Source organism: Oncorhynchus keta, chromosome 28, assembly GCF_023373465.1.
Source record: "Oncorhynchus keta strain PuntledgeMale-10-30-2019 chromosome 28, Oket_V2, whole genome shotgun sequence".
In the NCBI taxonomy this organism is placed as follows: domain Eukaryota; kingdom Metazoa; phylum Chordata; class Actinopteri; order Salmoniformes; family Salmonidae; genus Oncorhynchus; species Oncorhynchus keta.
In genome coordinates this window covers 5,713,243-5,735,191 of record NC_068448.1, presented here as the reverse complement: position 1 = coordinate 5,735,191, position 21,949 = coordinate 5,713,243, and the positions used below count along the sequence as shown (strand labels likewise).

The window sequence follows — 21,949 nt, the reverse complement described above, 5'->3', positions numbered from 1 at the left end:
GTACTGACTATAGTTATAGTGGTGTTATAGTACTGACTACAGTTATAGTACTGACTACAGTTATAGTACTGACTACAGTTATAGTACTGACTATAGTTATAGTGGTGTTATAGTACTGACTACAGTTATAGTACTGACTATAGTTATAGTGGTGTTATAGTACTGACTACAGTTATAGTACTGACTATAGTTATAGTGGTGTTATAGTACTGACTAGTTATAGTACTGACTATAGTTATAGTACTGACTATAGTTATAGTACTGCCTATAGTTATAGTGGTGTTATAGTACTGACTACAGTTATAGTACTGACTATAGTTATAGTGGTGTTTAGTACTGACTATAGTTATAGTACTGACTATAGTTATAGTACTGACTATAGTTATAGTGGTGTTTAGTACTGACTATAGTTATAGTACTGACTATAGTTATAGTACTGACTATAGTTATAGTGGTGTTTAGTACTGACTATAGTTATAGTACTGACTATAGTTATAGTGGTGTTTAGTACTGACTACAGTTATAGTACTGACTATAGTTATAGTACTGACTATAGTTATAGTGGTGTTTAGTACTGACTATAGTTATAGTACTGACTATAGTTATAGTACTGACTATAGTTAGTGGTGTTTAGTACTGACTACAGTTATAGTACTGACTATAGTTATAGTACTGACTACAGTTATAGTACTGACTATAGTTATAGTGGTGTTATAGTACTGACTACAGTTATAGTGGTGTTATAGTACTGACTATAGTTATAGTACTGACTACAGTTATAGTACTGACTATAGTTATAGTGGTGTTTAGTACTGACTATAGTTATAGTGGTGTTATAGTACTGACTATAGTTATAGTGGTGTTTAGTACTGACTATAGTTATAGTGGTGTTTAGTACTGACTACAGTTATAGTACTGACTATAGTTATAGTGGTGTTATAGTACTCGAACCCAGTCTCTGGTGGCACAGCCTTAGACCACTGAGACAGAGCCTGGGCTCGAACCCAGAGTCTCTGGTGGCACAGCCTTAGACCACTGAGACAGAGCCTGGGCTCGAACCCAGTCTCTGGTGGCACAGCCTTAGACCACTGAGACAGAGCCTGGGCTCGAACCCAGTCTCTGGTGGCACAGCCTTAGATCACTGAGACAGAGCCTGGGCTCAAACCCAGAGTCTCTGGTGGCACAGCCTTAGACCACTGAGACAGAGCCTGGGCTCGAACCCAGAGTCTCTGGTGGCACAGCCTTAGACCACTGAGACAGAGCCTGGGCTCGAACCCAGAGTCTCTGGTGGCACAGCCTTAGACCACTGAGACAGAGCCTGGGCTCGAACCCAGTCTCTGGTGGCACAGCCTTAGACCACTGAGACAGAGCCTGGGCTCGAACCCAGAGTCTCTGGTGGCACAGCCTTAGACCACTGAGACAGAGCCTGGGCTCGAACCCAGAGTCTCTGGTGGCACAGCCTTAGACCACTGAGACAGAGCCTGGGCTCGAACCCAGAGTCTCTGGCGGCACAGCTAGGAAAGCCTAAATATTAATGTCACTAATAGTTCATTGCAAAGAGATGAGAGTCTGCATCTTCCATTGTGATACAACTTCCTGATCCATCCAGGAGTAACCTATGAATTACATTTTGCATTTTTGTTTGCGATTGATGTAAACAATCTTTGTGATTGGTATAAACAAGCAGCACTCACTTCACAGACTCCAGACCCGTCCAGACACTGGTCAGAGTGGCCGTTACAGTTGCAGGGAACACACTTCCCCAGGAACAGACCTTTAGTGTCTCTGTAGTACCCTGGAGAACATTGCTGGAGAGGGGGAGGTTGGGGAGAAGGTGAGGGAGAGCAGGGAGAGAGAGAAGGTGAGGGAGAGCAGGGAGAGAGAGAAGGTGAGGGAGAGGAGGGAGAGAGAGAAGGTGAGGGAGAGCAGGGAGAGAGAGAAGGTGAGGGAGAGCAGGGAGAGAGAGAAGGTGAGGGAGAGAGAGAAGGTGAGGGAGAGCAGGGAGAGAGAGAAGGTGAGGGAGAGAGAGAAGGTGAGGGAGAGCAGGGAGAGAGAGAAGGTGAGGGAGAGAGAGAAGGTGAGGGAGAGCAGGGAGAGAGAGAAGGTGAGGGAGAGAGAGAAGGTGAGGGAGAGCAGGGAGAGAGAGAAGGTGAGGGAGAGCAGGGAGAGAGAGAAGGTGAGGGAGAGCAGGGAGAGAGAGAAGGTGAGGGAGAGCAGGGAGAGAGAGAAGGTGAGGGAGAGCAGGGAGAGAGAGAAGGTGAGGGAGAGAGAGAAGGGGAGGGAGAGCAGGGAGAGAGAGAAGGTGAGGGAGAGAGAGAAGGTGAGGGAGAGCAGGGAGAGAGAGAAGGTGAGGGAGAGCAGGGAGAGAGAGAAGGTGAGGGAGAGCAGGGAGAGAGAGAAGGTGAGGGAGAGCAGGGAGAGAGAGAAGGTGAGGGAGAGAGAGAAGGTGAGGGAGAGAGAGAAGGTGAGGGAGAGCAGGGAGAGAGAGAAGGTGGGGGAGAAGGTGAGGGAGAGCAGGGGGAGAGAAAGAAGGTGAGGGAGAGCAGGGAGAGAGATAGAAGGTGAGACAGAGACTTATTTAAGACAGAGACTTAATACTTATTTTCCACCATAATTTGCAAATAAATTCATTTAAAAATCCTACAATGTGATTCTCTGGATTTTATTTTTCTTATTTTGTCTGTCATAGTGGAAGTGTATCAATGATGAAAATTGCAGGCCTCTCTCATCTTTTTAGGTGGGAGAACTTGCACAATTGGTGGCTGACAATATGTTTTGCCCCACTGTATAATCACTGTTTATCACACCGAACTATAAGGTTGGGATATCTCAAGTAAAAACCTCAAAGCATATCCATATTTAGGTGTCCAGCAATGTAATAGCATACAGTAGTAATATATGTAGTACCCGGATGTATATTAAACAGTCAGCTGGCTGTGATCTGACCTGGCAGGGTTAGTAACACAGTAATATCACAATACTAATCAGTCAACCCATTCCAACCTGGCAGGGTTAGTAACACAGTAATATCACGACACTAATCAGTCAACCCATTCCAACCTGGCAGGGTTAGTAACACAGTAATATCACGACACTAATCAGTCAACCCATTCCAACCTGGCAGGGTTAGTAACACAGTAATATCACGATACTAATCAGTCAACCCATTCCAACCTGGCAGGGTTAGTAACACAGTAATATCACGATACTAATCAGTCAACCCATTCCAACCTGGCAGGGTTAGTAACACAGTAATATCACAATACTAATCAGTCAACCCATTCCAACCTGGCAGGGTTAGTAACACAGTAATATCACAATACTAATCAGTCAACCCATTCCAACCTGACAGGGTTAGTAACACAGTAATATCACGATACTAATCAGTCAACCCATTCCAACCTGGCAGGGTTAGTAACACAGTAATATCACAATACTAATCAGTCAACCCATTCCAACCTGGCAGGGTTAGTAACACAGTAATATCACAATACTAATCAGTCAACCCATTCCAACCTGGCAGGGTTAGTAACACAGTAATATCACGATACTAATCAGTCAACCCATTCCAACCTGGCAGGGTTAGTAACACAGTAATATCACGATACTAATCAGTCAACCCATTCCAACCTGGCAGGGTTAGTAACACAGTAATATCACGATACTAATCAGTCAACCCATTCCAACCTGGCAGGGTTAGTAACACAGTAATATCACAATACTAATCAGTCAACCCATTCCAACCTGGCAGGGTTAGTAACACAGTAATATCACGATACTAATCAGTCAACCCATTCCAACCTGGCAGGGTTAGTAACACAGTAATATCACGATACTAATCAGTCAACCCATTCCAACCTGGCAGGGTTAGTAACACAGTAATATCACGATACTAATCAGTCAACCCATTCCAACCTGGCTATGGTTAGTAACACAGTAATATCACGATACTAATCAGTCAACCCATTCCAACCTGGCAGGGTTAGTAACACAGTAATATCACAATACTAATCAGTCAACCCATTCCAACCTGGCTATGGTTAGTAACACAGTAATGTTTTAGTAATAACACATTAATAACATACTAATCAGAATAACCTGGCTATGGTTAGTAACTCAGTAATATCACGACACTAATCAGTCAACCCATTCCAACCTGGCGGGGTTAGTAACACAGTAATATCTTCCTAACAGTCAACCCACTCCAACCTGGCTATGGTTAGTAACATAATATCCTAACAATCAGTCAACCCATTCCAACCTGACAGGGTTAGTAACTCAGTAATATCACGACACTAATCAGTCAACCCATTCCAACCTGGCAGGGTTAGTAACACAGTAATATCCTACTAATCAGTCAACCCATTCCAACCTGGCAGGGTTAGTAACACAGCCCTAACATACTAACATAGCCCATTCCAACCTGGCATTAGTCCTAACATAGTCCTAACATCAACCCAACCAACCTGGCATAGTTAACACAGTCCTAACATAGCCCTAACATAACCCACTAACATAGCCCTAACATAGCTAATCCTAAAATAACCCTAAAATAGTCCTAACAATCAGTCAACCCACTAACCTGGCTAGGTTAGTAACTCAGTAATATCAGTACTAACATAGCCCATAACATTAGCCCTAACATAGCCCTAACATAGTCCATTCCAACGGCCTCCTATAACGTCCTCCTAACGTAGTCCTAACGTCATCCTAACCTGTTAATATCATAGCCCTAACATAACCCATTCCAACCTGGCCCAGTAACATAGCCCTAACAGTCAACCCATTCCAACCTGGCGGGGTTAATAACATAATATCCGATACTAATCAGTCAACCCATTCCAAACGGGTTAGTAACTCCTAACGTAGTCCTAACGTCAACCCATTCCAACCTGTTAATAACATAGCCCTAACATAGTCAACCCATTCCAACATTAGTCCAGTAACATAGTCCTAATCATCAGCCCATTCCAACATTACATTTACATTTAAGTCATTTCAGCAACATTCCAGTTAGTAACATAGCCCTAATCATAACCCATTCCAACATAGTAACATAGTCCTAACATCAGTCCTAATCATCAACCCTAACATAGGGTTAACCCGTTAATAACATATAATCAGTCCTTCCAACCTGTAGTAACCTAATATCGTCATCCTAACAGTCAACCCTAACGTCATCCTAACCTGTTAATAACATAGCCCTAACATAGTCCTAACATAGTCCTAACATAGTCCTAACATAGCCCTAACATTACATTTACATTTAAGTCATTTAGCAGACATAGTCCTAACATAGCCCTAACATAGCCCTAACATAGCCCTAACCCGTTAATAACATATAGTCCTAACGTAGTCCTAACGTCATCCTAACGTAGTCCTAACGTAACATCCTAACCTGTTAATAAACATAGTAATAACACATTTAGAACACATTAATGACACTAACCTGGCATTCTCCCATGGTAGTTAGCAGGACAGAGTGCAGATCTCCTAACGTTGTCCTGGGGTCATCCTAACCTGTAACATACTAACATAAACATAGTCCTGACACTAACCTGACATAGTCTCCCTGGTAGTTAGCAACAGAGACAGATCATTTACGTTGTTGGGGTCATTAGTAACATTGTCACTAATAAGTCCTAACATAGACACTAACATAGGCCTAACATAGTCTAGTCCTAACATAGTTAACATAGAACAGAGCCAACATCTTTACGTTGTCATGGGGACATTGTCCTAACATAGTCCTAACAACCTAGTAATGACACTAACCTGGTCAACAGTCTCCCTGGTAGTTAGCAGGACAGAGACAGATCTTTACGTTGTCCTAACATTAGTAACACTAATAACCTAGTAATGACACTAACAGGAGTCTCCCTGGTAGTAACATACAGTCCTAACGAGTCCTAACGTAGTCCTAACGGTTAACATTAACACATAATAACCATTTAGTAATAACACTAACCTGGCAGGAGTCTCCTGGTAGTTAGCGGGACAGAGACAGATCTCTACGTTGTTGGGGGTTAGTAACATACTAATAACCTAGTAATAACACTAACCTGACAGGAGTCTCCCTGGTAGTTAGCGGGACAGAGACAGATCTCTACGTTGTTGGGGGTTAGTAACATACTAATAACCTAGTAATGACACCAACCTGGCAGGAGTCTCCCTGGTAGTTAGCGGGACAGAGACAGATCTCTACGTTGTTGGCATGTCGCCCCGTGGGCAGGGTCTGCGCTCCCTCCAGCACGGCCCCGCGTAGCGACACAGTGTGGGCAGACTGGGAGTGGAGAGCTCTGATCTGGAGAGACTCTAACTTCACCAGAACCATCATCAGTTCCTCTCTAGACACCACGTTGCCCGTCAGGGCGTGGCGGAAGCTTCCCTGGGGGGTAGAGAGAGAGAGGGGGGTGAAAGAAGGTGGTAAGCAGCCTAGTGGTTAGAGTGTAGGGGTGGCAGGTAACCTAGTGGTTAGAGGGTAGGGGCGGCAGGTAGCCTAGTGGTTAGAGTGTAGGGGCGGCAGGTAACCTAGTGGTTAGAGGGTAGGGGCGGCAGGTAACCTAGTGGTTAGAGGCAGGTAGCCTAGTGGTTAGAGTGTAGGGGCGGCAGGTAACCTAGTGGTTAGAGTGTAGGGGCGGCAGGTAACCTAGTGGTTAGAGTGTAGGGGCGGCAGGTAGCCTAGTGGTTAGAGTGTAGTGACGGCAGGTTACCTAGTGGTTAGAGTGTAGGGGCGGCAGGTAGCCTAGTGGTTAGAGTGTAGTGACGGCAGGTTACCTAGTGGTTAGAGTGTAGGGGCGGCAGGTAGCCTAGTGGTTAGAGTGTAGTGGCGGCAGGTAGCCTAGTGGTTAGAGTGTAGGGGCGGCAGGTAACCTAGTGGTTAGAGTGTAGGGGCGGCAGGTAGCCTAGTGGTTAGAGTGTAGGGGCGGCAGGTAGCCTAGTGGTTAGAGTTTAGGGACGTGGTTAGGTAACCTAGTGGTTAGAGTGTAGGGCGGTAGGTAGCCTAGTGGTTAGAGGGTAGGGGCGGCAGGTGGCCTAGTGGTTAGAGGGTAGGGGCGGCAGGGTAGTCTAGTGGTTAGAGTGTAGGGGCGGCAGGTAACCTAGTGGTTAGAGGCAGGTAGCCTAGTGGTTAGAGGCAGGTAACCTAGTGGTTAGAGGCAGGCAACCTAGTGGATAGAGGCAGTTAGCCTAGTGGTTAGAGGCAGGTAACCTAGTGGTTAGAGGCAGGTAGCCTAGTGGTTAGAGTGTAGGGGCGGCAGGTAACCTAGTGGTTAGAGGCAGGTAGTCTAGTGGTTAGAGTGTAGGGGCGGCAGGTAACCTAGTGGTTAGAGGCAGGTAACCTCGTGGTTAGAGGCATGTAACCAAGTGGTTAGAGGCAGGCAACCTAGTGGATAGAGGCAGTTAGCCTAGTGGTTAGAGGCAGGTAACCTAGTGGTTAGAGGCAGGTAGCCTAGTGGTTAGAGGCAGGTAGCCTAGTGGTTAGAGGCAGGTAGCCTAGTGGTTAGAGGCAGGTAGCCTAGTGGTTAGAGGCAGGTAGCCTAGTGGTTGTGTGTTGGACGAGTAACCGAAAGGTTGCTAGATCAAATCCCCGAGCTGACAAGGTCAAATCTGTCGTTCTGCCCCTGAACAAGGCAGTTAACCCACTGTTCATAGGCCGTCATTGAAAGTAAGAATTTGTTCTTCACTGACTTGATAGTTAAATAAAGGAAAAATAAAAAATTCATGAAATGGTAGATGTAAAAAAGGACCAAATACTGCAGTTAGAATGAAAAGAGATATTGAGATGGAAATACAGACTTCAAGTCAGTGTCCCTCCTCCACCATGTGGACTATCACCAGGTGGTCAGTGTCCCTCCTCCACCATGTGGACTATCCCCAGGTGGTCAGTGTCCCTCCTCCACCATGTGGACTATCACCAGGTGGTCAGTGTCCCTCCTCCACCATGTGGACTATCCCCAGGTGGTCAGTGTCCCTCCTCCACCATGTGGACTATCCCCAGGTGGTCAGTGTCCCTCCTCCACCATGTGGACTATCCCCAGGTGGTCAGTGTCCCTCCTCCACCATGTGGACTATCCCCAGGTGGTCAGGTCAGTGTCCCTCCTCTACCATGTGGACTATCCCCAGGTGGTCAGTGTCCCTCCTCTACCATGTGGACTATTCCCAGGTGGTCAGTGTCCCTCCTCCACCATGTGAACTATCCCCAGGTGGTCAGTGTCCCTCCTCCACCATGTGGACTATCCCAGGTGGTCAGTGTCCCTCCTCCACCATGTGGACTATCACCAGGTGGTCAGTGTCCCTCCTCCACCATGTGGACTATCCCCAGGTGGTCAGTGTCCCTCCTCCACCATGTGGACTATCCCCAGGTGGTCAGTGTCCCTCCTCCACCATGTGGACTATCACCAGGTGGTCAGTGTCCCTCCTCCACCATGTGGACTATCCCAGGTGGTCAGTGTCCCTCCTCCACCATGTGGACTATCCCCAGGTGGTCAGTGTCCCTCCTCCACCATGTGGACTATCCCCAGGTGGTCAGTGTCCCTCCTCCACCATGTGGACTATCCCCAGGTGGTCAGTGTCCCTCCTCCACCATGTGGACTATCCCTCCTCCACCAGGTGGTCAGTGTCCCTCCTCCACCATGTGGACTATCCCCAGGTGGTCAGTGTCCCTCCTCCACCATGTGGACTATCCCCAGGTGGTCAGTGTCCCTCCTCCACCATGTGGACTATCCCCAGGTGGTCAGTGTCCCTCCTCCACCATGTGGACTATCCCCAGGTGGTCAGTGTCCCTCCTCCACCATGTGGACTATCCCCAGGTGGTCAGTGTCCCTCCTCCACCATGTGGACTATCCCCAGGTGGTCAGTGTCCCTCCTCCACCATGTGGACTATCCCCAGGTGGTCAGTGTCCCTCCTCCACCATGTGGACTATCCCCAGGTGGTCAGTGTCCCTCCTCCACCATGTGGACTATCCCCAGGTGGTCAGTGTCCCTCCTCCACCATGTGGACTATCCCCAGGTGGTCAGTGTCCCTCCTCCACCATGTGGACTATCCCCAGGTGGTCAGTGTCCCTCCTCCACCATGTGGACTATCCCCAGGTGGTCAGTGTCCCTCCTCCACCATGTGGACTATCCCCAGGTGGTCAGTGTCCCCTCCTCCACCATGTGGACTATCCCCAGGTGGTCAGTGTCCCTCCTCCACCATGTGGACTATCACCAGGTGGTCAGTGTCCCTCCTCCACCATGTGGACTATCCCCAGGTGGTCAGTGTCCCTCCTCCACCATGTGGACTATCCCCAGGTGGTCAGTGTCCCTCCTCCACCATGTGGACTATCCCCAGGTGGTCAGTGTCCCTCCTCCACCATGTGGACTATCCCCAGGTGGTCAGTGTCCCTCCTCCACCATGTGGACTATCCCCAGGTGGTCAGTGTCCCTCCTCCACCATGTGGACTATCCCCAGGTGGTCAGTGTCCCTCCTCCACCATGTGGACTATCACCAGGTGGTCAGTGTCCCTCCTCCACCATGTGGACTATCCCCAGGTGGTCAGTGTCCCTCCTCCACCATGTGGACTATCACCAGGTGGTCAGTGTCCCTCCTCCACCATGTGGACTATCCCCAGGTGGTCAGATCAGTGTCCCTCCTCCACCATGTGGACTATCACCAGGTGGTCAGTGTCCCTCCTCCACCATGTGGACTATCACCAGGTGGTCAGTGTCCCTCCTCCACCATGTGGACTATCCCCAGGTGGTCAGTGTCCCTCCTCCACCATGTGGACTATCCCCAGGTGGTCAGTGTCCCTCCTCCACCATGTGGACTATCCCCAGGTGGTCAGTGTCCCTCCTCCACCATGTGGACTATCCCCAGGTGGTCAGTGTCCCTCCTCCACCATGTGGACTATCCCCAGGTGGTCAGTGTCCCTCCTCCACCATGTGGACTATCCCCAGGTGGTCAGGTCAGTGTCCCTCCTCCACCATGTGGACTATCACCAGGTGGTCAGTGTCCCTCCTCCACCATGTGGACTATCACCAGGTGGTCAGTGTCCCTCCTCCACCATGTGGACTATCCCCAGGTGGTCAGTGTCCCTCCTCCACCATGTGGACTATCCCCAGGTGGTCAGTGTCCCTCCTCCACCATGTGGACTATCCCCAGGTGGTCAGTGTCCCTCCTCCACCATGTGGACTATCACCAGGTGGTCAGTGTCCCTCCTCCACCATGTGGACTATCCCCAGGTGGTCAGTGTCCCTCCTCCACCATGTGGACTATCCCCAGGTGGTCAGTGTCCCTCCTCCACCATGTGGACTATCCCCAGGTGGTCAGTGTCCCTCCTCCACCATGTGGACTATCCCCAGGTGGTCAGTGTCCCTCCTCCACCATGTGGACTATCCCCAGGTGGTCAGTGTCCCTCCTCCACCATGTGGACTATCCCCAGGTGGTCAGACTCAGTGTCCCTCCTCCACCATGTGGACTATCCCCAGGTGGTCAGTGTCCCTCCTCCACCATGTGGACTATCCCCAGGTGGTCAGTGTCCCTCCTCCACCATGTGGACTATCCCCAGGTGGTCAGTGTCCCTCCTCCACCATGTGGACTATCCCCAGGTGGTCAGTGTCCCTCCTCCACCATGTGGACTATCCCCAGGTGGTCAGTGTCCCTCCTCCACCATGTGGACTATCCCCAGGTGGTCAGTGTCCCTCCTCCACCATGTGGACTATCCCCAGGTGGTCAGTGTCCCTCCTCCACCATGTGGACTATCCCCAGGTGGTCAGTGTCCCTCCTCCACCATGTGGACTATCCCCAGGTGGTCAGTGTCCCTCCTCCACCATGTGGACTATCCCCAGGTGGTCAGTGTCCCTCCTCCACCATGTGGACTATCCCCAGGTGGTCAGTATCCCTCCTCCACCATGTGGACTATCCCCAGGTGGTCAGATCAGTGTCCCTCCTCCACCATGTGGACTATCCCCAGGTGGTCAGTGTCCCTCCTCCACCATGTGGACTATCCCCAGGTGGTCAGTGTCCCTCCTCCACCATGTGGACTATCCCCAGGTGGTCAGTGTCCCTCCTCCACCATGTGGACTATCCCCAGGTGGTCAGTGTCCCTCCTCCACCATGTGGACTATCCCCAGGTGGTCAGTGTCCCTCCTCCACCATGTGGACTATCCCCAGGTGGTCAGTGTCCCTCCTCCACCATGTGGACTATCCCCAGGTGGTCAGTGTCCCTCCTCCACCATGTGGACTATCCCCAGGTGGTCAGGTCAGTGTCCCTCCTCCACCATGTGGACTATCCCCAGGTGGTCAGTGTCCCTCCTCCACCATGTGGACTATCCCCAGGTGGTCAGTGTCCCTCCTCCACCATGTGGACTATCCCCAGGTGGTCAGTGTCCCTCCTCCACCATGTGGACTATCACCAGGTGGTCAGTGTCCCTCCTCCACCATGTGGACTATCCCCAGGTGGTCAGTGTCCCTCCTCCACCATGTGGACTATCCCCAGGTGGTCAGTGTCCCTCCTCCACCATGTGGACTATCCCCAGGTGGTCAGTGTCCCTCCTCCACCATGTGGACTATCCCCAGGTGGTCAGTGTCCCTCCTCCACCATGTGGACTATCCCCAGGTGGTCAGTGTCCCTCCTCCACCATGTGGACTATCCCCAGGTGGTCAGTGTCCCTCCTCCACCATGTGGACTATCCCCAGGTGGTCAGTGTCCCTCCTCCACCATGTGGACTATCCCCAGGTGGTCAGTGTCCCTCCTCCACCATGTGGACTATCCCCAGGTGGTCAGTGTCCCTCCTCCACCATGTGGACTATCCCCAGGTGGTCAGTGTCCCTCCTCCACCATGTGGACTATCCCCAGGTGGTCAGTGTCCCTCCTCCACCATGTGGACTATCCCCAGGTGGTCAGTGTCCCTCCTCCACCATGTGGACTATCCCCAGGTGGTCAGTGTCCCTCCTCCACCATGTGGACTATCCCCAGGTGGTCAGTGTCCCTCCTCCACCATGTGGACTATCCCCAGGTGGTCAGTGTCCCTCCTCCACCATGTGGACTATCCCCAGGTGGTCAGTGTCCCTCCTCCACCATGTGGACTATCCCCAGGTGGTCAGTGTCCCTCCTCCACCATGTGGACTATCCCCAGGTGGTCAGTGTCCCTCCTCCACCATGTGGACTATCCCCAGGTGGTCAGTGTCCCTCCTCCACCATGTGGACTATCCCCAGGTGGTCAGTGTCCCTCCTCCACCATGTGGACTATCCCCAGGTGGTCAGTGTCCCTCCTCCACCATGTGGACTATCCCCAGGTGGTCAGTGTCCCTCCTCCACCATGTGGACTATCCCCAGGTGGTCAGTGTCCCTCCTCCACCATGTGGACTATCCCCAGGTGGTCAGTGTCCCTCCTCCACCATGTGGACTATCCCCAGGTGGTCAGTGTCCCTCCTCCACCATGTGGACTATCCCCAGGTGGTCAGTGTCCCTCCTCCACCATGTGGACTATCCCCAGGTGGTCAGTGTCCCTCCTCCACCATGTGGACTATCCCCAGGTGGTCAGTGTCCCTCCTCCACCATGTGGACTATCCCCAGGTGGTCAGTGTCCCTCCTCCACCATGTGGACTATCCCCAGGTGGTCAGTGTCCCTCCTCCACCATGTGGACTATCACCAGGTGGTCAGTGTCCCTCCTCCACCATGTGGACTATCCCCAGGTGGTCAGTGTCCCTCCTCCACCATGTGGACTATCCCCAGGTGGTCAGTGTCCCTCCTCCACCATGTGGACTATCCCCAGGTGGTCAGTGTCCCTCCTCCACCATGTGGACTATCCCCAGGTGGTCAGTGTCCCTCCTCCACCATGTGGACTATCCCCAGGTGGTCAGTGTCCCTCCTCCACCATGTGGACTATCCCCAGGTGGTCAGTGTCCCTCCTCCACCATGTGGACTATCCCCAGGTGGTCAGTGTCCCTCCTCCACCATGTGGACTATCCCCAGGTGGTCAGTGTCCCTCCTCCACCATGTGGACTATCCCCAGGTGGTCAGTGTCCCTCCTCCACCATGTGGACTATCCCCAGGTGGTCAGTGTCCCTCCTCCACCATGTGGACTATCCCCAGGTGGTCAGTGTCCCTCCTCCACCATGTGACTATCCCCAGGTGGTCAGTGTCCCTCCTCCACCATGTGGACTATCCCCAGGTGGTCAGATGTGGACTATCCCCAGGTGGTCCCTCCTCCACCATGTGGACTATCCCCAGGTGGTCAGTGTCCCTCCTCCACCATGTGGACTATCCCCAGGTGGTCAGTGTCCCTCCTCCACCATGTGGACTATCCCCAGGTGGTCAGTGTCCCTCCTCCACCATGTGGACTATCCCCAGGTGGTCAGTGTCCCTCCTCCACCATGGTGTGTCCCTCCTCCACTATCCCCAGGTGGTCAGTGTCCCTCCTCCACCATGTGGACTATCCCCAGGTGGTCAGTGTCCCTCCTCCACCATGTGGACTATCCCCAGGTGGTCAGTGTCCCTCCTCCACCATGTGGACTATCCCCAGGTGGTCAGTGTCCCTCCTCCACCATGTGGACTATCCCCAGGTGGTCAGTGTCCCTCCTCCACCATGTGGACTATCCCCAGGTGGTCAGTGTCCCTCCTCCACCATGTGGACTATCCCCAGGTGGTCAGTGTCCCTCCTCCACCATGTGGACTATCCCCAGGTGGTCAGTGTGGTCCCTCCTCCACCATGTGGACTATCCCCAGGTGGTCAGTGTCCCTCCTCCACCATGTGGACTATCCCCAGGTGGTCAGTGTCCCTCACCATGTGGTCCCTCCTCCACCATGTGGACTATCCCCAGGTGGTCAGTGTCCCTCCTCCACCATGTGGACTATCCCCAGGTGGTCAGTGTCCCTCCTCCACCATGTGGACTATCCCCAGGTGGTCAGTGTCCCTCCTCCACCATGTGGACTATCCCCAGGTGGTCAGTGTCCCTCCTCCACCATGTGGACTATCCCCAGGTGGTCAGTGTCCCTCCTCCACCATGTGGACTATCCCCAGGTGGTCAGTGTCCCTCCTCCACCATGTGGACTATCCCCAGGTGGTCAGTGTCCCTCCTCCACCATGTGGACTATCACCAGGTGGTCAGTGTCCCTCCTCCACCATGTGGACTATCCCCAGGTGGTCAGGTCAGTGTCCCTCCTCCACCATGTGGACTATCACCAGGTGGTCAGTGTCCCTCCTCCACCATGTGGACTATCCCCAGGTGGTCAGTGTCCCTCCTCCACCATGTGGACTATCCCCAGGTGGTCAGGTCAGTGTCCCTCCTCCACCATGTGGACTATCCCCAGGTGGTCAGTGTCCCTCCTCCACCATGTGGACTATCCCCAGGTGGTCAGTGTCCCTCCTCCACCATGTGGACTATCCCCAGGTGGTCAGTGTCCCTCCTCCACCATGTGGACTATCCCCAGGTGGTCAGTATCCCTCCTCCACCATGTGGACTATCCCCAGGTGGTCAGTGTCCCTCCTCCACCATGTGGACTATCCCCAGGTGGTCAGTGTCCCTCCTCCACCATGTGGACTATCCCCAGGTGGTCAGTGTCCCTCCTCCACCATGTGGACTATCCCCAGGTGGTCAGTGTCCCTCCTCCACCATGTGGACTATCCCCAGGTGGTCAGTGTCCCTCCTCCACCATGTGGACTATCCCCAGGTGGTCAGTGTCCCTCCTCCACCATGTGGACTATCCCCAGGTGGTCAGTGTCCCTCCTCCACCATGTGGACTATCCCCAGGTGGTCAGTGTCCCTCCTCCACCATGTGGACTATCCCCAGGTGGTCAGGTGTGTCCTCCTCCACCATGTGGACTATCCCCAGGTGGTCAGTGTCCCTCCTCCACCATGTGGACTATCCCCAGGTGGTCAGTGTCCCTCCTCCACAATGTGGACTATGCCCAGGTGGTCAGTGTCCCTCCTCCACCATGTGGACTATCCCCAGGTGGTCAGTGTCCCTCCTCCACCATGTGGACTATCCCCAGGTGGTCAGTGTCCCTCCTCCACAATGTGGACTATGCCCAGGTGGTCAGGTCAGTGTCCCTCCTCCACCATGTGGTGGTCACCCTCCTCCACCATCCCCAGGTGGTCATGTCCCTCCTCCACCATGTGGACTATGCCCAGGTGGTCAGGTCAGTGTCCCTCCTCCACCATGTGGACTATCCCCAGGTGGTCAACCATGTCCCCCAGGTCCCCTCCTCCACCATGTGGACTATCCCCAGGTGGTCAGTGTCCCTCCTCCACCATGTGGACTATCCCCAGGTGGTCAGTGTCCCTCCTCCACCATGTGGACTATCCCAGGTGGTCAGTGTCCCTCCTCCACCATGTGGACTATCCCCAGGTGGTCAGTGTCCCTCCTCCACCATGTGGACTATCCCCAGTGTCCCTCCTCCACCATGTGGACTATCCCCAGGTGGTCAGTGTCCCTCCTCCACCATGTGGACTATCCCCAGGTGGTCAGTGTCCCTCCTCCACCATGTGGACTATCCCCAGGTGGTCAGTGTCCCTCCTCCACCATGTGGACTATCCCCAGGTGGTCAGTGTCCCTCCTCCACCATGTGGACTATCCCCAGGTGGTCAGTGTCCCTCCTCCACCATGGGACTATCCCCAGGTGGTCAGTGTCCCTCCTCCACCATGTGTCCCCAGGTCCTCCACCATGTGGACTATCCCCAGGTGGTCAGTGTCCCTCCTCCACCATGTGGACTATCCCCAGGTGGTCAGTGTCCCCAGGTCCTCCTCCACCATGTGGACTATCCCCAGGTGGTCAGTGTCCCTCCTCCACCATGTGGACTATCCCCAGGTCCCCACCATGTGGACTATCCCCAGGTGGTCAATGTCCCTCCTCCACCATGTGGACTATCACCAGGTGGTCAGTGTCCCTCCTCCACAATGTGGACTATGCCCAGGTGGTCAGGTCAGTGTCCCTCCTCCACCATGTGGACTATCCCCAGGTGGTCAGTGTCCCTCCTCCACCATGTGGACTATCACCAGGTGGTCAGTGTCCCTCCTCCACCATGTGGACTATCCCCAGGTGGTCAGTGTCCCTCCTCCAACATGTGGACTATCACCAGGTGGTCAGTGTCCCTCCTCCACCATGTGGACTATCCCCAGGTGGTCAGGTCAGTGTCCCTCCTCCACCATGTGGACTATCACCAGGTGGTCAGTGTCCCTCCTCCACCATGTGGACTATCCCCAGGTGGTCAGGTCAGTGTCCCTCCTCCACCATGTGGACTATCCCCAGGTGGTCAGTGTCCCTCCTCCACCATGTGGACTATCCCCAGGTGGTCAGTGTCCCTCCTCCACCATGTGGACTATCCCCAGGTGGTCAGTGTCCCTCCTCCACCATGTGGACTATCCCCAGGTGGTCAGTGTCCCTCCTCCACCATGTGGACTATCACCAGGTGGTCAGTGTCCCTCCTCCACCATGTGGACTATCCCCAGGTGGTCAGTGTCCCTCCTCCACCATGTGGACTATCCCCAGGTGGTCAGTGTCCCTCCTCCACCATGTGGACTATCACCAGGTGGTCAGTGTCCCTCCTCCACCATGTGGACTATCCCCAGGTGGTCAGTGTCCCTCCTCCACCATGTGGACTATCCCCAGGTGGTCAGTGTCCCTCCTCCACCATGTGGACTATCACCAGGTGGTCAGTGTCCCTCCTCCACCATGTGGACTATCACCAGGTGGTCAGTGTCCCTCCTCCACCATGTGGACTATCCCCAGGTGGTCAGTGTCCCTCCTCCACCATGTGGACTATCACCATGTGGTCAGTGTCCCTCCTCCACCATCCCCAGGTGGTCAGTGTCCCTCCTCCACCATGTGGACTATCCCCAGGTGGTCAGTGTCCCTCCTCCACCATGTGGACTATCCCCAGGTGGTCAGTGTCCCTCCTCCACCATGTGGACTATCCCCAGGTGGTCAGTGTCCCTCCTCCACCATGTGGACTATCCCCAGGTGGTCAGATCAGTGTCCCTCCTCCACCATGTGGACTATCCCCAGGTGGTCAGTGTCCCTCCTCCACCATGTGGACTATCCCCAGGTGGTCAGTGTCCCTCCTCCACCATGTGGACTATCCCCAGGTGGTCAGTGTCCCTCCTCCACCATGTGGACTATCCCCAGGTGGTCAGTGTCCCTCCTCCACCATGTGGACTATCCCAGGTGGTCAGTGTCCCTCCTCCACCATGTGGACTATCCCCAGGTGGTCAGTGTCCCTCCTCCACCATGTGGACTATCCCCAGGTGGTCAGTGTCCCTCCTCCACCATGTGGACTATCCCCAGGTGGTCAGTGTCCCTCCTCCACCATGTGGACTATCCCCAGGTGGTCAGTGTCCCTCCTCCACCATGTGGACTATCCCCAGGTGGTCAGTGTCCCTCCTCCACCATGTGGACTATCCCCAGGTGGTCAGTGTCCCTCCTCCACCATGTGGACTATCCCCAGGTGGTCAGTGTCCCTCCTCCACCATGTGGACTATCCCCAGGTGGTCAGTGTCCCTCCTCCACCATGTGGACTATCCCCAGGTGGTCAGTGTCAGTGGACTCCCTCCTCCACCATGTGGACTATCCCCAGGTGGTCAGTGTCCCTCCTCCACCATGTGGACTATCCCCAGGTGGTCAGTGTCCCTCCTCCACCATGTGGACTATCCCCAGGTGGTCAGTGTCCCTCCTCCACCATGTGGACTATCCCCAGGTGGTCAGTGTCCCTCCTCCACCATGTGGACTATCCCCAGGTGGTCAGTGTCCCTCCTCCACCATGTGGACTATCCCCAGGTGGTCAGTGTCCCTCCTCCACCATGTGGACTATCCCCAGGTGGTCAGTGTCCCTCCTCCACCATGTGGACTATCCCCAGGTGGTCAGTGTCCCTCCTCCACATGTGGACTATGCCCAGGTGGTCAGGTCAGTGTCCCTCCTCCACCATGTGGACTATCCCCAGGTGGTCAGTGTCCCTCCTCCACCATGTGGACTATCCCCAGGTGGTCAGTGTCCCTCCTCCACCATGTGGACTATCCCCAGGTGGTCAGGTCAGTGTCCCTCCTCCACCATGTGGACTATCCCCAGGTGGTCAGTGTCCCTCCTCCACCATGTGGACTATCCCCAGGTGGTCAATGTCCCTCCTCCACCATGTGGACTATCCCCAGGTGGTCAGTGTCCCTCCTCCACCATGTGGACTATCCCCAGGTGGTCAGTGTCCCTCCTCCACCATGTGGACTATCCCCAGGTGGTCAGTGTCCCTCCTCCACCATGTGGACTATCCCCAGGTGGTCAGTGTCCCTCCTCCACCATGTGGACTATCCCCAGGTGGTCAGTGTCCCTCCTCCACCATGTGGACTATCACCAGGTGGTCAGTGTCCCTCCTCCACCATGTGGACTATCCCCAGGTGGTCAGTGTCCCTCCTCCACCATGTGGACTATCCCCAGGTGGTCAGTGTCCCTCCTCCACCATGTGGACTATCCCCAGGTGGTCAGTGTCCCTCCTCCACCATGTGGACTATCCCCAGGTGGTCAGTGTCCCTCCTCCACCATGTGGACTATCCCCAGGTGGTCAGTGTCCCTCCTCCACCATGTGGACTATCCCCAGGTGGTCAGTGTCCCTCCTCCACCATGTGGACTATCCCCAGGTGGTCAGTGTCCCTCCTCCACCATGTGGACTATCCCCAGGTGGTCAGTGTCCCTCCTCCACAATGTGGACTATGCCCAGGTGGTCAGTGTCCCTCCTCCACCATGTGGACTATCCCCAGGTGGTCAGTGTCCCTCCTCCACCATGTGGACTATCCCCAGGTGGTCAGTGTCCCTCCTCCACAATGTGGACTATGCCCAGGTGGTCAGGTCAGTGTCCCTCCTCCACCATGTGGACTATCCCCAGGTGGTCAGTGTCCCTCCTCCACCATGTGGACTATGCCCAGGTGGTCAGGTGGTCAGTGTCCCTCCTCCACCATGTGGACTATCCCCAGGTGGTCAGTGTCCCTCCTCCACCATGTGGACTATCCCCAGGTGGTCAGTGTCCCTCCTCCACCATGTGGACTATCCCCAGGTGGTCAGTGTCCCTACCTCCACCATGTGGACTATCCCCAGGTGGTCAGTGCCCTCCTCCACCATGTGGACTATCCCCAGGTGGTCAGTGTCCCTCCTCCACCATGTGGACTATCCCCAGGTGGTCAGTGTCCCTCCTCCACCATGTGGACTATCCCCAGGTGGTCAGTGTCCCTCCTCCACCATGTGGACTATCACCAGGTGGTCAGTGTCCCTCCTCCTCCACCATGTCAGTGTCCCTCCTCCACTGTGGATCCCCAGGTGGTCAGTGTCCCTCCTCCACCATGTGGACTATCCCCAGGTGGTCAGTGTCCCTCCTCCACCATGTGGACTATCCCCAGGTGGTCAGTGTCCCTCCTCCACCATGTGGACTATCCCCAGGTGGTCAGTGTCCCTCCTCCACCATGTGGACTATCCCCAGGTGGTCAGTGTCCCTCCTCCACCATGTGGACTATCCCCAGGTGGTCAGTGTCCCTCCTCCACCATGTGGACTATCCCCAGGTGGTCAGTGTCCCTCCTCCACCATGTGGACTATCCCCAGGTGGTCAGTGTCCCTCCTCCACCATGTGGACTATCCCCAGGTGGTCAGTGTCCCTCCTCCACCATGGACTGGTGTCCCTCCTCCACCATACTATCCCCAGGTGGTCAGTGTCCCTCCTCCACCATGTGGACTATCCCCAGGTGGTCAGTGTCCCTCCTCCACCATGTGGACTATCCCCAGGTGGTCAGGTGTGTCCCTCCTCCACCATGTGGACTATCCCCAGGTGGTCAGTGTCCCTCCTCCACCATGTGGACTATCCCCAGGTGGTCAGTGTCCCTCCTCCACCATGTGGACTATCCCCAGGTGGTCAGTGTCAGTGTCCCTCCTCCACCATGTGGACTATCCCCAGGTGGTCAGTGTCCCTCCTCCACCATGTGGACTATCCCCAGGTGGTCAATGTCCCTCCTCCACCATGTGGACTATCCCCAGGTGGTCAGTGTCCCTCCTCCACCATGTGGACTATCCCCAGGTGGTCAGTGTCCCTCCTCCACCATGTGGACTATCCCCAGGTGGTCAGTGTCCCTCCTCCACCATGTGGACTATCCCCAGGTGGTCAGTGTCCCTCCTCCACCATGTGGACTATCCCCAGGTGGTCAGTGTCCCTCCTCCACCATGTGGACTATCCCCAGGTGGTCAGTGTCCCTCCTCCACCATGTGGACTATCCCCAGGTGGTCAGTGTCCCTCCTCCACCATGTGGACTATCCCCAGGTGGTCAGTGTCCCTCCTCCACTATCCCCATGGTCAGTGTCCCTCCTCCACCATCCCCAGGTGGTCAGTGTCCCTCCCACCATGTGACTATCCCCAGGTGGTCAGTGTCCCTCCTCCACCATGTGGACTATCCCCAGGTGGTCAGTGTCCCTCCTCCACCATGTGGACTATCACCAGGTGGTCAGTGTCCCTCCTCCACCATGTGGACTATCCCCAGGTGGTCAGTGTCCCTCCTCCACCATGTGGACTATCCCCAGGTGGTCAGTGTCCCTCCTCCACCATGTGGACTATCCCCAGGTGGTCAGTGTCCCTCCTCCACCATGTGGACTATCACCAGGTGGTCAGTGTCCCTCCTCCACAATGTGGACTATGCCCAGGTGGTCAGGTCAGTGTCCCTCCTCCACCATGTGGACTATCCCCAGGTGGTCAGTGTCCCTCCTCCACCATGTGGACTATCCCCAGGTGGTCAGTGTCCCTCCTCCACCATGTGGACTATGCCCAGGTGGTCAGGTCACCATGTGTCCCTCCTCCACCATGTGGACTATCCCCAGGTGGTCATTGTCCCTCCTCCACCATGTGGACTATCCCCAGGTGGTCAGTGTCCCTCCTCCACCATGTGGACTATCCCCAGGTGGTCAGTGTCCCTCCTCCACCATGTGGACTATCCCCAGGTGGTCAGTGTCCCTCCTCCACCATGTGGACTATCCCCAGGTGGTCAGTGCCCTCCTCTACCATGTGGACTATCCCCAGGTGGTCAGTGTCCCTCCTCCACCATGTGGACTATCCCCAGGTGGTCAGTGTCCCTCCTCCACCATGTGGACTATCCCCAGGTGGTCAGTGTCCCTCCTCCACCATGTGGACTATCCCCAGGTGGTCAGGTCAGTGTCCCTCCTCTACCATGTGGACTATCCCCAGGTGGTCAGTGTCCCTCCTCTACCATGTGGACTATTCCCAGGTGGTCAGTGTCCCTCCTCCACCATGTGGACTATCCCCAGGTGGTCAGTGTCCTACCTCTACCATGTGGACTATCCCCAGGTGGTTCAGTGAAGAGTCCCTCCTCACCAGGGTCCATGGAGACACAGACTATCAGACCCAGGTGGTCAGTGTCCCTCCTCCACCATGGTAGGAGAACAGCTATTATCAACCCAGGTGGTCAGTGTCCCTGCATTATCAACAGGGATTAACCAGCCATGTGGACAGCTATCAACAGGTGCCGTAATGGTGTTAATGTTAATGAGAACCTACATCCTCCACCATGTAGACTGTTAATGAGAACCCCAACAGGGATGGTCAGTGTCCTACATTATCAACAGGGACTCTACCATGTGGACTATCCCTACATTATCAACAGGGACTAACCAGTGTGGTTCTTCAGGTGAATGGTAGTTAATTCTCTTATCTCCATGGTAACACAGGGTCATCTGTGGTAGTTAATGAGAACCCTGGACTAACCAGCCGTAATGAGTTAATGTTACAGTTAACTTGGTAGTTAATGTTAATGACAACAGCTACACACAGCCTTTATTATCAGACACACAACCATTATCAACAGGGATTAACCAGCCGTAATGGTAGTTAATGTTAATGACAACAGCTACATTATCAACAGGGATTAACCAGCCGTAATGGTAGTTAATGAGAACAGCTACATTATCAACAGGGATTAACCAGCCGTAATGG

At 54.0% G+C, this 21,949-nt stretch overlaps 1 protein-coding gene and 1 long non-coding RNA gene across 2 annotated transcripts in view; one reads left to right on the top strand and one right to left on the bottom strand.

Moving 5' to 3' along the window:
* LOC118359423 (laminin subunit alpha-5-like) overlaps positions 1-21,949 on the bottom strand; it is a 301,123-nt gene that overhangs the window by 81,711 nt on the left and 197,463 nt on the right. Inside the window, 4 exon segments of the mRNA XM_052484170.1 lie at positions 1,695-1,808; positions 6,158-6,388; positions 21,281-21,307; positions 21,634-21,690. Of these exon segments, the coding sequence (XP_052340130.1) occupies positions 1,695-1,808; positions 6,158-6,388; positions 21,281-21,307; positions 21,634-21,690 (429 nt within the window).
* On the top strand, positions 7,978-10,094 carry LOC127913118 (uncharacterized). The gene is made up of 3 exons (XR_008084772.1): positions 7,978-8,164; positions 9,412-9,611; positions 9,937-10,094. It is a non-coding gene; the product is annotated as an uncharacterized LOC127913118 (long non-coding RNA).